Genomic DNA, 14,835 nt, shown 5'->3' on the forward strand with positions numbered 1-14,835 from the left:
GCACAGCCCTGGACACTATCCTTAGTGAAGACTGACCACTTCCTCCAGCACTAGAAGGGGTAAAGTCACCAGCAGCGGCTGCCACAGACATGAGCACCAAGACCTCCCAGATCCTGCTCTCGCTCTTCCCGGGTCACCATCTGCCTTCAGTATCCCAGGCTGGCCTGCTTCCAAGGCCCTGGGCGGCACTGTTCCTGGAGGCCTGTGCCAAGCCTGGCTTTGTGCTGCGTGCCTGCCCGCCTGCGTGATGCCGTAAAGCCTCAGCTGCCCCGGCCTCCTGCAGATTGCACCTTGCCATCTGGGGCTTCCAGGCGAGGAAGTGATAAGCTGCAGCCATCTACCTCATTTGCCACAGCTGTCCCTGGAGCCTCTCCGCTGGGCGAGGATAAGCCACACTTCTTCCCACTCCATGTTTTTTTTTTTTTAACAAGGATTTTTGTCAGCCAAGATTAGTCCCAACCCCACTGCAAGTCCCCAAGAAAGGCCCCTACTTTTGTTACCGAAAAATCATAAAAGGAACCTTAAAATTCAGGGGGTCACAAGGGTTATATGAACTGGGGATCACAGGTTAGGCCAACTCCAATCTGTTGGAGCTTTGCGCTAAGGATTCGGAGGCTACACCTGGGCTCAGTGAACAAATGTGGTTGGTTGGGAATAGGTTGGAATATCATATATGTTACATATCTATCATTTCTGCATGTATCGGTCAGCTTTCACTAGGCAAGGACGCAGTAACAAACAACCCCCAAATCTCAAGGCTTGACAAGAGTGAAGGTCCATTTCTTGCTTATACTCATGGTGACTGCTGGTTGGTTGTCTGCGGCTCCGTTTCCTCATGCTTCCTCTTTCGAGAGCTCAGGCTGCAGGAACAGTCCCAGTCTGGGAAGTACCATTCTCCTCGCACGAGGGGAGGAGAAAGACAGCTGGCATATACTGTGAATCTTATGGCTTCTGCTCTGAACTGGCATGAGTGAATTCTGCTCACGTTTCATTGGCCAAAGCAAGTCACATGACTAAGTTTGATATTAGGCAGGGAGGAAAATTCCTTCTCCAGGGAGATACTGGAAGTCACACAGCAATAGCAAAATCCTCTTACTGGGAAGGGAGTAGCAAGTCTCTGGGAACAATAGTACTCTCTACCACCCTGCCTCAGGTCACTTAATCCCACACTTCTTCGACAGATGGGGAAACTGAGAGTCAGAGATATGAAGAGATGAGTGGTTACATCCATAGCACAAACTGAGGACTAGTCCTGAACTCACCAATGGGTCTCTATGTTTGGGAGATAGTTAGAGGCCTATGCAGAGGCTCAGATGCACGCACACACAGACACACACTCATACCCACATTCACACCAACGTGCTCACACACTCAGCCTCTCCATGCCAGGCCCTGCCCACAGTGCCAGACCACAGATAATCTAAGAGTGGTCATCAAAATGTGGGCAGGTTGGGGCTAAAGACTCCTGGCTGCAGGAGACTAATGACATGTGTGTGCCCCCTACCTAGGGTCCAGATTTTGGCTACGTGAACCGGGAGCCCCTCTTTGAGCCTGTCACCAGCCTTGATTCCTTTGGGAACCTGGAGGTCAGTCCCCCAGTGACTGTGAATGGCAAGACATACCCCCTGGGCCGGATCCTCATCGGGAGCAGCTTTCCTCTGTAAGAGAAGCCAGCGTGGGTCTGGGGGCAGTGGGCGTGAGGCGGTTACTGTGTCTCTTTGGGAGTGGTATTGGTTGCTCATATACAGAGCGACTGGCTTAGAGAATTAACCCCTCCCACTACACTCAGATAAGACACAGACACTCGTGAAAAGAAAACCAAGTTAGCCTTTACATCTTAGTATAAATTAGGATCGACTATAAAACTAAATAACTCTCTTCCCAAAATAGGAGGGTATATAATGACATTATAAACCAGGTAGGGAAGGGATGAAAGAGTCCAGAGAAAGAATACTGAAAGAGGATGAGTAGGAGCTTACCAACAAATCCCCGGGGTCCCCACACACAAAAGAGGCATAAGAAGACATAGCCCTGTTACAAAGCATGAGTCTTTGGCTTCATGGCCTGTTTACAACATCATAATTCTGTCCCCAGATGACCTGTCAAGGAAAAGGCAGATTCTGCCTCAATCAGGGCTGGGGAGAGAGTATTGTGGTCCTCACTTCACAAAAGGGCTGCCAGAAGCCTGCACAAATGGGAGCAACCAGGACTTGGGCACCAAGTCCCTCTGAGCCACATGGAATGCTTGACCTTCTTAGTGGGGACCACTGACACTGTCGGTGACCATTGCCCACCCTTTCCCTCCTTCTCCTTTCATTCAGCAGCCGCCCGTCCATTCAGCAGGTATTCCCCAAGCACCACCCAAGTGCCAAGCCCTGTGCCAGGCATGGGGTTCCAAACATGAAGCCCAGCCCCCAACTTCGAGGGGATGGTGATGATCACAGACATGAAACAGGGGGACATACAGTGACAGAAAGCATGGTAGAGAGCCGGGGGAATCAAACGAGGGGTCGCTAGCCCCTGTGGGGAACTCAGGGAGGACTTCTAGAGACAAATACGAATTGAGTGGCTTCTCTGTGCCAGGCATTGTTCGTGGCTCTGGGGATACGGCACTGAGCAAAGCAGATGAAATCTCAGCTCTCAGGTGGTTTTCAATCAGGGTGGGGGGAGTAGAGAAAATAAACACGAAAGCAAGAACATAAATAAGATACTTCTGGGTGCCAATAAGTGGAATGAAGATAAAATAGGATTACATGACAAAGAATGGTGGGGTGGGGTTACCTTAACTTGTGGTTTTGAGAAAGTGACTTTGGAATTGGATGATGAGAAGGAGGAAGTCAGCAGATTGAAAGGAAAGAGCATTCCTAATAGAACAGTAAGAGCAAAGCCTCGAAGTGGTAATAGGCTTAGCAGGTGGCTAGAACAAACAGAGCAAGAAGGAAGAAAGAGAGATGAGGCAGGAATGCCAGGTGGGGTCAGATCACAGAGGAATTTGCTGTTTACTGTAAAGACCTTGGATTATATTCTAAGAGTAATGGGGAGACCGAAGACCTCAGAGGACCTGAAAGTCACAAAAGGCTTCCTGGAGGAGGTGTTACTTGAATTGATTAAAAATGAAGTTGAGTAGAAGTTAATAAAGCAAAGAGGCGCATGGGCTAGGGCAGATCTTAGAACCATGCCTATGCCCTAGTCCCCTCCACACAGAAGAAGGCCCCCTGAACACAGAAGCCCCTCACATCCACTGGCACCCTTGGGGGCTGAAGGCTGGGTGGGCTCCATGCCTTTCACACAGGCCTTGGCAGCAGCTAACATCTCCCTCTCTCCACTTGGGCTCAGATGCCTTCCTGTGATTTCTTTGCTGGTGCTGCCCTGGGTTCAGGCTGGATTCCAGAGGCTGCAGGCCCTCTGGTGAGACAGGCACAGTGGGCGACCTTCTGAAAAGCTGCCTCCTCCTCGACCCTGCCCCAGGTCCGGCGGTCGAAGGATGACCAAGGTGGTGCAAGACTTCCTGCAGGCCCAGCAGGTGCAGGCACCTGTGGAGCTCTACTCGGACTGGCTGACCGTGGGCCATGTGGACGAGTTCATGACCTTCATCCCCATCCCGGGCACTGAGGTGAGCTGGTTCCTGAGGCTGGAGCGAATAGGATAGTGGAATGAATAGGATAGTACCGTTAGTTCCTGTCCGCAGAGGGTGCGATCTGGAGGAAGTGGACTGCACAAAGGAAAGAGGAAGCAGGCTAGAGCTGGTGTGTGTGCTGTCGCTGTGGCACATAAATTTTTAACCCAACATATTCAAAATATTAGCGTTTCAACAGGGAACTGATATAAAAATTATTGAGAGATTTTACATTCTGTTCTTCATGCTTTTACATTCTTTTTTCATAAGTCTTTAAAATCTGGTATGTATTTTACTCTTAACAGCACATCTCAGTTCAGACGGCCACAATTCAAGTATCTAATAATCACACAGGGTTGGCAGCTACTGTGTTGGCCGTAACGCTCTATGGAGCATGGGGTAAGGACCTCTGGAGAGAGGTTCTTTCGTTTTCTGAAGTGAAAGGAATGGCGGCATCTTTATACCTTGGAAATTTTGTGCAAATGGCCCGGCCTCTCAGCAACTTAGAGAAGCTCCTGCCCTCTGTCCAAGGCTACCTTTGACTCAATGGCATTGCTGAGGTAGAGGCATGTCTCTTACAGGAAGAGTGAGAAACAGTCCTCTGAAACTCTGCCAGGCAGCCTTTGCCGCTTGCTGCAGGGAGGCTCGATACGATATGCAGACCGGGCTCTGGGTCTCAGGGGTACCTCGTGCTCTGTGGCCACGTCCCCTATGCTGACACTGTCTCTCTGGATGGTCTCTTGCAGCAATTCCGGATGCTCATGGCCAGCACCTCAGCCTGCTACAAGCTCTTCCGAGAGAAGCAGAAGGAAGGCCATGGGGAGGCCATCATGTTCAAAGGTGAGTGCACACAGGGCCCTGGCAGGGAGCGGGGAGCTGAACCCCCAGAGAGACCCTCAGGAGGACGGGGCAGATGAGCGCTTTGTCCCTGAGCACTCGGCTCTACCTCCCTGGGCGTCTGGTCTGCCTCAGGGCTGTCACCATGGTGGGAAGCAGCCCGAGCCTCTTGTGACCCTTGCTGTGGCCAGCTGGACCATGGAGATGCCCCCTGCTCCTTATGATCATCAAGAGGGCCATGTGTTTCTTCAGGACCTAGTGTATACTTTAAATGGCACCGGACCTAGAGGAGAAGCAAATAGTTCAAAACTGACATACAATCTGCATAAAGGAGGTTGTGTTTTAGAAAGGGAGAGAGAGAAATATACATAATGCAGTTTAGGGACAGGAAGAAAAGTGGGAGTCAACAGACATGACAGCCAGACACCATTGCTGTCTGTCCTAGAATGAGAAATTACCTGCGTAATTGAGACATTCACATAATTAGGACAGATATAGATGGGAATGAGCTTTGCTCTTAAATTAATCATGGAAAGAGGGAAAGCTGATCAGGTGGAGACAATGAGCCAGGTTAGAGAGGCTACGACAGTTTCTTCTGTTCTTCTTAAATTACTTTTTATCACTTTCAGGTTGGTTTCGCCAATCTATCTGCATCCAAAAGTCTGGTTGATACTTAACACAAATTACTGCCCTCCATATCCAAAGGCAGCGCTTCTGATAGTGACTGGTATCTAAGACAGAAAGGGCCAATTTAAGACCACTGTCCTGTTTTTAGTTTCTCACCAATGAGAAGTTTTATCTTGAATTGGCATGCATTAGTCTTGATTTTCTGGAGGCTTCTTTCTATATTAAACATACCTCCAAAGCTACTCATAGGATCTAGGAACCATTATCTTCGTACCAATAGGTCCAAGTGGTGGTGTGGAGACAGCTCAGGTATAGGGTTTGACAGCCCCAATCTCTTCCACTAACAAGCTACAAAACTGGCAAATACAATGGAGCAGCAGACTCGTCCCTGATCGGGCTATGCCACTTGCTGTAAGACCTTGAACAAGTCATGTGACTTCTCCGTGCCTCAGTTCCTCATCTTTAATGCTAGCAGCTATCTCATAGAAATGTGGGGAGGGTTACTGAGTTAATCCATGTAAAACATCTAGGAGAGTGCCTACCACATAGTAGGTGCTTGGTGAGCGTTAGGCGTCACTAATCAAGGCCGAAGCCATATGGGCCATCATGGTGGAACAGGAGGCAGATGCCGGCAGACCAGGGCAGGGGCTAAGCATGAGGCAGGTCTGGAAAACAGGAAGTCGACACCTCTGGGCATCCTGCTTCTTTCGTACTCAGCCTGGTCAGCTGCTCATCCTTAGAAGCAGGGTCCAGGTGGAAGACTCAGGCAGCTAACTGTGCCACCCCATCATCTAGCCAGAGAGAGAGCAAGCTGCCTCGCTCTCAGGTGACATGGCCGACCCTGGAGAAAGAAGTATATGCTGCCCTCCGCATGCAGAGAGGGCCTCGTCTCCCTGGGGTTGCCCTCCTGTGCCCCAGCCTGCTCCCAACCCCATCTCCTTCATCCTAGCAGTTAGCCAAGAAGCTGGCTCGCCTTAGCAGAGGGGAGCACCCAGGCCGGGTACCTAAGGCTAAGGCTAGACTGTCCCCCATCCTCTGACCCCCACAGGCCTGGGCGGGATGAGCAGCAAGCGAATCACCATCAACAAGATTCTGTCCAATGAGAGCCTCGTGCAGGAGAACCAGTACTTCCAGGTGAGGGCGGGACAGAGGGGCCCAGGGGGCTGGGACAGAGGGTTCCTGGGAAGAACGTCGCTGTGCCCAATGTCACTTCTTACAACCTTGGGACTTCCATAGTGAATGGCCTATGACAGAGGGAAGGGCTTTAATGAGCACCGAGTTCCACCTACCTAAGTTACTCCTGTGCTAAAGCTAAGGGCTAAACAGGTGATAAGTGATAAAAGCGGGACACGCAGGTTGGCAGAGCTAGAAGCAGACGGGGGACCTGTGAAGGAAAGTGTATCAGGCAATGCTACAGAGCCAGGGGCTGTGTAAAGGTAGAGCCCATAAATATGATGAAAACTACAGCCTAGCTCTCCAGAAAAATGCATGTGTGATACATGTCCTAAATTTTTATTTGCTTTAGGAGATCAGAAGTCCCTGAAATTTTCTCTCTATAAATGGATTTCACCTTCTGAGGCCCTAAATCACAAAGGTTGTATCCAGAAGTAAGGTCAACAGTGTCGTATTTACTTGAGTTAAATCTCTCTTTATTTGCATGGGCATATTTAAGGTACCGTGAATACGCGAAGACCCAGGGAAAGGTCATGAGAATGAAGAATCTACCTCCCTAAGTGGAGAGCAGGGAAAAACTAAAGAAAGACTGGTCTCTTCGGCCTGGTAATTAGTAGAGCTTATTAAGGGAAGCTTACATAGGAGGCATGACTGCAAGATGAAATGGAGCCCCATGCCTCTCGGCAGGCGCCAAAGGATCATATAGGGTAAAGGGGGCAATAGTCATGGGTACTAGTACATGAATGCTATGAGATACAGGAAATTACTTCACATACTTGACCAGGTGAGGACAACAACCTGTTCCAGGAACCAGCACATAATGGAAGGCAAGGGAAGGGTGCTGATTTATGTCAGAATGAACGTTGATTGTGATCAGACAGCCTCTAAGCGGGTTTTGCAGGAAGCGATCTCTGTTCTGGCCCAGGTCCAGCTCATGGGTCCAGCAGCAGTCATGTCATGGAATGGTCTCTCCACCACAAGTACCAAGTTTTAAAAAAAGAAAAAAAAAAAACTGGAAAACTCAAACTGATTTAAACAAAGGCATGATTGACTCATATGAGTGGGAAGTCCAGTGGTGCTGTGGATTTCAGGCACAGGTTGATCAGGGCTCCAGATCCATTTCTCTGCATTTCTTGGGCTCTGTAGAGACAGACCCTCAGAGATAGGAGCACAGCTGCTATAGTTCAAGGTCTCACATCCACCCAGCATACCATCCACAAAGAGAGAGGTCTTATATGCCCCCAACAGTTAAACGAAAGCCTTGCATTTCACTCTGATGGTGCTAAGCTGAACCAGTTACCATACAGTGATTGCCTTAAACCTGGTTTACTGCCCATCTCTGAACCAATCCCTGGGGCAAGGAGAGAGGAGCAAGAGTCTACTAATTAGCTCTCACCAGATGGTAGGGTGTGGTGAATCCAACCCCATAAAGTGCTGCTGCGTTACAGGGGAGGGGTGGAGTGGATGCTGGAGAAGCGACTGCAGCGTGTCCCAAAGTTCACAAAATGTTTCACTGGCTACTTGAAAGTTGATTTTATTATAACTATCTGCTCCATGGTCATTTTTTGGCATCCGGTAGCTCTGAGGTTAAATTATGGCCCCCCCACTTTTAGTAGCAGGACCTTGGGCAACTGACTAAGGACACCATGTCTTCAGTTTCCTCATCTCTAATAAGGGATAATAATAATGTCTATCATGGAGTTGAGGCTTAAATAAGTAAGACCTGTAAAGCACTTAGGACATTTATACCCTTTGGGCACTTGTACATGTCAGCTTTTATTATTATTAATCAAAATCATGGTCACCGTTATTCTCACCTCATGGAGTGTGGCCTGAAGGTTCAATGAGATACTGTGTAGCAAGCACCTAGCACGGGGTCTGGCTCATAGTATTATTTCTGTGATCTTCTCTCTTCTCTTTATTACTGCCATCACTGAGCCCTGGGGACAGGGGCCCTGGAGAAGTGGCAGGTGTGCCAGATGAGCACCAGAAGTCTCCCTGGAGCACTGGGGCCCTGGCTCTGAGGCCTCAGAGGTGAGTGGGGTTGGCAAAGGGGACAGAAGTGTCCCCTTACTTTCCTGTCCTCTTTTCTTGCCCCTCTCCCAGCGCTGCCTGGACTGGAACCGTGACATCCTCAAGAAGGAGCTGGGGCTGACAGAGCAGGACATCATCGATCTGCCCGCTCTGTTCAAGATGGATGAGTACCGCCAAGCCAGAGCCTACTTCCCAAACATGGTGAGGTGCCGTGGACCCCCAAACTTCATCCAAGCCAATCAGGGGGCAGCCAGATCCAGAAGGACCCTCGGGCTGAGGATGTCTTACCAGGAGGCCTAGGTCCCAGTCCTGGCTGAGCTGCTATGCGGCCTCACCCTCCCACCCCAGGCACTCACCCTCTCTGGGCCTCGATTCCTCTGAGGGGGATGTGCTTATGCTAGCAGACTCACTGGGGTCCTAGAGAACGCTTTACCCTAACAGAGAGGAAAAGACTGTGTAAGTTAACAAGGCCTTGTGGACGGGAGGGATTCTTATCATAGAAGAGAGTCTTCTATGGGATAGGAAGAGGTTAGAGTGTATACACAAATGGATGCATATACATACACATACAGCATGTACACAAATGCACATGCATGCACATGCACATGCTCATGTGCACATGCACGTGCATACACAAACATTCAGAGGCAGGTTGCCTGCTTTTCTACTTCAGCTCTGTGGGTATGACTTGCTTAGGCCCCTCTGTGCCTCAGTTTCCTCAGTAAAGTGGGGATAAATCACAACACCTACTCCATAAGGTTGTAGGTCCAATTGAAAGGTCCAATGAGTTTAGAACAGGACCAGGCGCTTAGTAGGTGCTCACTAAACAGACGCTGTTGCCCTGCCCCCATCACAGGTGAACATGATTGTGCTGGACAAGGACCTGGGCATCCCCAAGCCCTTCGGGCCCCAGGTGGAGGAGGTGTGCTGCCTGGAGACGCATGTGCGCTCCCTGCTGGAGCCCCTGGGCCTCTGCTGCACCTTCGTCGATGACATCTCTGCCTACCACAAGTTTCTGGGGGAGGTGCACTGTGGCACCAACGTCCGCAGGAAGCCCTTCACCTTCAAGTGGTGGCACATGGTGCCCTGACCAGCAGAAGTTGTTGCGTGTGGTCTCAGCCTGTCAACAATCAATGTTGTGGCTGGACTAATGTTGTGGTGTTCTTATGATCGCAAGACACCCTTCAGCAATTGCCATCAGGAAACTTTGAAACAAAACACAAAGGTTTTATTACTTACAGGACCTGGGAATTACACAGCATACCCGAGGCCACACAGCGAGGTCGCAGGTAGAGAGAGTGAGTGCACACGTGCACGGGCCTGGGGTTCTGCTTTTATTGGGGTCGAGGGTGGGGGCTTAGTGTTTCTCAGGCTCACTCTTTATTGGCAGATTTAAAATATAAGAGCAGGAATTCGAAGCGTGGGAAGAGAAAAAATGAATTGCCCAGATGGTCAGTTATGGAACCAACCAAGATTTCTAAAATCAAGGAGCTTGGTGAGGAGGGTAGGGAATGGGGGAGGATTGCTGTGCAGCCTGGCTCTTCATCTAGTCATGTGGCTGGCAGTGAGTATATTGGAGATAGTGTCTTGGGAGTGGATGCCATCTTTGAAGTGGACGCCTCAGCAATCACAGCTTCAGTCGGGCACCTGCACTGCAAAACAAGGAAGCCAGCTCCCAGGGCTGCACTAATACAGAGGAACTCCTCTCCTGCCCTCCTTTCTCCAGACTCCTTGCACCCCAAAGCTTTCCCCTGCCTGATGTAGACTGGAAGACCTCCCACTGGGAGACCATTCCCCAAAGAAGCTTAGTGTCTAGTCCAAAATTGAATGAAGTGAGAAGGGAAAGAGGTTCTAGGTTCATCAGTTCTCCTGGTAGCCATACCCTGAAGGTCATGGTAGATCACGTGCAAAGGGACCCTGGGATCCCAAACATATCTTGAACTGCCATCATCATTTCAAATTCACCTCCTTTGGGGGATCGAGGTAGCCACCCCAATTATTCATTCCTTACCGGCCTCTCTCAAATCCCCTTGGCTTTCTCTCTGCAGAGTAGACACTATTGGCTAGCCTTCCCACTCCCTGAGGGTCCAATAATGTAGCTTAAAACCGTCCGTGGAAACGGATTTTATCAGAGCAGCCTTCTCAGTGTGTAAAGATGCCCCGGGGTCAGCCATACCCATCTTCTCTTCCCTGGTCCTCAATTCTAGGGCCAGTCCCTGACCTCCCTCTTCTCATGGTGTCTCAACATCCTATTCCTGATGCCAGCTCTCCAGGCAGCTAGGCCTTCTCCAGTATATAATTAAAGACCTATCCCTCCTCCCCCGAAATCAGATCCAACCCATAAGGATGCTGGCCTGGCCTCCAGCCAGAACAGTCAGTTCTGGGCCAACTACTGGTCTTAGAGATGAATTGATTGTCCCATTGAAGTTCACTAGAGCATGCTGAAGACCCTCTCATTTGGATGTAACCAGATTAATTCCCTGGCTTCAACTGAAAAGACTCAGCTTCAACTAAAAGAAGTTCCACTAGGGCCAGCTGATGTCAAAAAAGTAGGTGAATTATAGTTCCACATTGAGAGTTAAAAAGAACCGGTTTATAACCAATGAAAAGGTTATAAATTTATATTCTTGGGCAATTCTTCTTGGATTATTTCATTTAGTCATTCAACAAACATTTGTTGTGTGCCTAAGTGCCAGGCGCAGTGCTAGGATCTGAGGATACAGTGGTTAGTAGCAAGCTGGACCTGGTCTCTGCCTCATGGAGCTGGTCAATTTCCAACATGCAACACCCACATTTAAATGGCCAGTATTAGCGCTGCAGTAGTGTGCTCTTTATAAATGCCAAGCTGCTATATTCAGAAAATGCACAGGGCACAGAGCTTCCTGAAGGTCACTGTCTCGGTGAAATGGGAAGTGGGAGGCTGTTCATTAAACAGGCCTCCTTCCAGTCTAGCTGGGCCAGGACCGCCCAACAAGTCAGACCCCAGAGCCTTTAGAAGCTGTCATGCCCCCTGTGGGAACAGTGGCCCGTGCTTTTGGAGACAAAGCCCCAGATCTTCTCTCTAACCCTAGAGCCGGAGACACCAAGTGCCTATTCGAGGGTGTTTATCTAGAGACTTAGAGTTTGTCATGTGTGTGTGTTTGGTTAATGTGGGTTTTCGGGCTTTCTTTCATTTTTTTCTAGTCTATTTTAAGGGGAAGTAAGCACCTCCCATGTGGAGACAGTGTGTGTTTATAGATTTTTCTAAGGCTGTCTCCATCGATAAGTCAGTAGTCTCTGATAATTCTAGAGCCCCCAGGACTGAGACACCCATTCCCATCTTGCTTGCCCACCCAGTGTGACTACTCTAGATGTGGACACCCCTTCTCCCCCTGCCCCTGGACTTATTGCTCTTCCCTACCCCCCACTTCCTATAAATGTAGGCCTAGAATACACTTCTGTATTGCAAAACTCAGAAAAGTTCCTGTTTCAATCTTTATTTTGAAATATTTCATGTAAGAGGGCAGGGATGTCATGAAGATAGCACAGTTTCAACTTTCTGGACAAGATACCGTGATAAAGATCGAAAGATGTGTGAAGAAGATTAAATAACAGTAAAATAAACGGTCAGAAAGGAAGTCATGTCTATTGGTGTGATGTTCATTGCTGCTTCATGGACACAGCCTGGAGTGATGAAGACACACACTGGCCCTCTGTTGGTCCTACAGCCCCTGCTCTTCTGGGCACAGGGTCAGAGCTCTCAGCAAGGGTGTCTCAAGGGTTTGGAATCCCACACACACTCAGTAGATGTGTATTACATGGCCACCACCTAAAGTGAAGACTAATACCCACCATGAAGTCTGACTATGTTTTTCTGGTGGGCTTCCCCAGAAGCAGACCCTGAGTGAAGCATTTAGGAACAAGTGATTTATTAAAGAAGTGCCTCTAGGAGGAACCAGGAAGGGAGTGGAGGGAGCAGGATAGCAAAGGGAAGAAGCCAGACGAAAGTGTGATTTCAGGTCCAGCCTTGGACTCATCACTGGAGCATATGTGGTAGATCAGAGTTGTCGCATCTGGAGGTAGAGTTTTGTACACTTGCACTAGTCAGTCACTGACTATGGAGACTTTGGCTCTCTGAATGGGCATGGGGACACCAGTAATCCATAGATGGGTAATCATCTAAAGAGGATCATAGCAATGTAGTTATTAGCAATAAAGTCACAGGAGCTGGGGATGGGCATCAACAGTGTCCACTGTTCTGAGTAATATGTCCTTATAATATGGAATTGTTATACATAGGTGTTTGTGATTTGACTCGTGGTATAAAAATCCATACAACATAACCATGGTCTAACATGATCTTTATGAACCAACTCCTAAGGCCCTAAAGTAGAGCTACCTAATTGGTTGCTCAGCCTAAAAGCCACATCCAATCTCTTCGGGATATACCTGGGGATATACCCTTCAGCTCCATCTTGGGCTTCTGGGCTGATGTTTTGGTGCAGCCATTTTAAGGGGTCACTGCAAAATGATAATTACTAGTTCTCTTACTCTGAGACTTAACTCATAAGTCCAGCCCTCTAAAGTCATTTCCCCCTCTTTTATACCCAACTAATGTGGCCCAAGCCACAGCTAGGCCAATCTTCAATGGGGTTTCTTGACCCACCTATTTCTGAGACTCCCCCAAAGGGATGCTAGTGTGTTAAATCTATTCTGATGGTATTTTCACATCTTGGCCACTCACCCACCTCAAGATAGCTGAAGGTCATCCTGAGACTTCTAAAACAGTACTTTCCAATAGAAATATAATGCAAGCCACATATGTAATTTTAAACTTCCTAGTAGCTACATTTTAAAAAGTAAAAAAAAAAAAAAGGTGAAGCTAATTTTAATATGTTTTCTTTAACCCCATATATCCAGATTATGGTCATTTCAACATGTGATAAAACTTTTTAAATATTAATGAAATATTTTACATTCTCATTGATAGCAAATCTTTAAAAGCTGATGTATATGTTATACTTCTATCAGATCTCTATTCAGACTAGCCACATTGTAACTGCTCAATAGCCACAGTGGCTACCATATTGAAAGGCATAGTTCTAGAATCTTCTCTGCCAGGCTGAGCCCCAGTGGTAGAAATAAGCACATTTCTTAAATCCTCGGAGTCCAGCAAGTCTGGCTGCAATGGTTAACAAAAGTTTATTATTATAATACCAAAAAGAGAAGCATAAAATAAACACTGGCTCTCCCCGGCCCCGGTGTGCAGTGCCTTGCCCTGCCCCCTCCAGGAGATCCTCTTGCCAGAACCATGACTGCTGCCACGTTACCAGGTCTGGCCTCTCTGTCAGCAAGGTGAGTGCCTTGGGCCAGGTCAAGAGGGGAACCCTACAAGTCCCTTGGAAAACATAACTCCCTGACCTCTAGCTTCCTTCCTCTCATGCTTCCCTGGGACACAACCTGTTTCTGCATTTTAATGTAAGATGCTATCTTGGGATCCCAGGTGAGGGGAATTGAGGTCCTCATTATCCCAGCCCCTTCATTCCATATCTGAGCCATACCATGGAATAGCCAAAAGCCCATGGAAGTGGTGTCCTCTCCTCCAAACAAAAGAGCAACCAGAGATGAATTCTGCCTCCCCAGCGAGACTTATCCAGGATCCTCACCTAAGTGGCATTAGACCCAGGGGACTGATGGCAATGTTATTGGTAACTAAACATATAGCGAGCGACAGCACGTAGAATCTTTTCTCCAGCTGGACAACCAGAAAAAGGACAAGCCCAGGCAGAAAGCTCAGTTCCGCAGCTTTGTCTCAAGCCTGGCTGATATGAGAAGTCTGCTTTTTCATTTGTGCTTCATCTCCCGGCCAGGGCTCCTTTTCATCCCTCATCTCTGAGAAAGCAAAGGGCTGGTGTTCTCTAGCTAGCCTCAAAGCAAACTGCCAGGTTCGAGTCAAGCCCGCTTTGCCTCAGCTCCCCACATCCCAGAAGCTAAGGCTCACTTTATCATGGTATACCCCAAGATGACCCTCTAAGAACAGTCTCTGATCGGCATTTCGGAGTCCTATTCACACACGACTGTGCTACTGAAAAGATACGTTCGACCTGTTAAAGGCAGGTTTTGTTTTCCTCCTGATGGCAATCCCTGGCACCTAGTGGGTCAGTGCTCAGCAAATACGTATTAGATGAAAGAATGAAACATCTGTTCGGCCAGACAATGGAAGCAGAAATATCAGCCCAACCAGATACGAGGTAATAATAGCCACCATTTCTTAAACCCTGACCATATGCCAGGCACCTGCCAGGTTGAACTATATATAAAATGCCATTTTGAAGGTCAAAATGGTCAGAGTCGATTTCATATAGTTCAGCTTAATATTTTACATTAATCATCTCATTTAATTCTCACAACAAAGATGTGGGGTTATTACCTCCACTTTATAGATGAGGAAACTGAAGCTCAGAAAGGCTTTGACTTGCTCAAAGTTATACAGCAGAATGTATGGGATTCATACCCAGGTGGTTGGACGCCAGAACCCAACCACTAAACCCCTGCGCTTGACAACCTAC

General features: G+C 48.3%; 1 protein-coding gene across 1 annotated transcript in view; it reads left to right on the forward strand.

Annotated features, from left to right (window-relative positions):
* The window catches only part of LOC105294400 (protein-arginine deiminase type-2), a 42,505-nt gene extending 33,122 nt beyond the window's left edge, over positions 1–9,383 (forward strand). Inside the window, exons 10-15 of the mRNA XM_011363603.1 lie at positions 1,509–1,660; positions 3,469–3,613; positions 4,363–4,456; positions 6,129–6,214; positions 8,360–8,488; positions 9,144–9,383. Coding sequence (XP_011361905.1) covers positions 1,509–1,660; positions 3,469–3,613; positions 4,363–4,456; positions 6,129–6,214; positions 8,360–8,488; positions 9,144–9,377 — 840 coding nt within the window. The 3' untranslated portion in view covers positions 9,378–9,383. The remainder of the gene's footprint in view (positions 1–1,508; positions 1,661–3,468; positions 3,614–4,362; positions 4,457–6,128; positions 6,215–8,359; positions 8,489–9,143) is intronic.
* Positions 9,384–14,835: the final 5,452 nt, after the last annotated feature.

This window comes from Pteropus vampyrus, unplaced genomic scaffold, assembly GCF_000151845.1.
Source record: "Pteropus vampyrus isolate Shadow unplaced genomic scaffold, Pvam_2.0 Scaffold86, whole genome shotgun sequence".
Classification (NCBI taxonomy): Eukaryota; Metazoa; Chordata; class Mammalia; order Chiroptera; family Pteropodidae; genus Pteropus; species Pteropus vampyrus.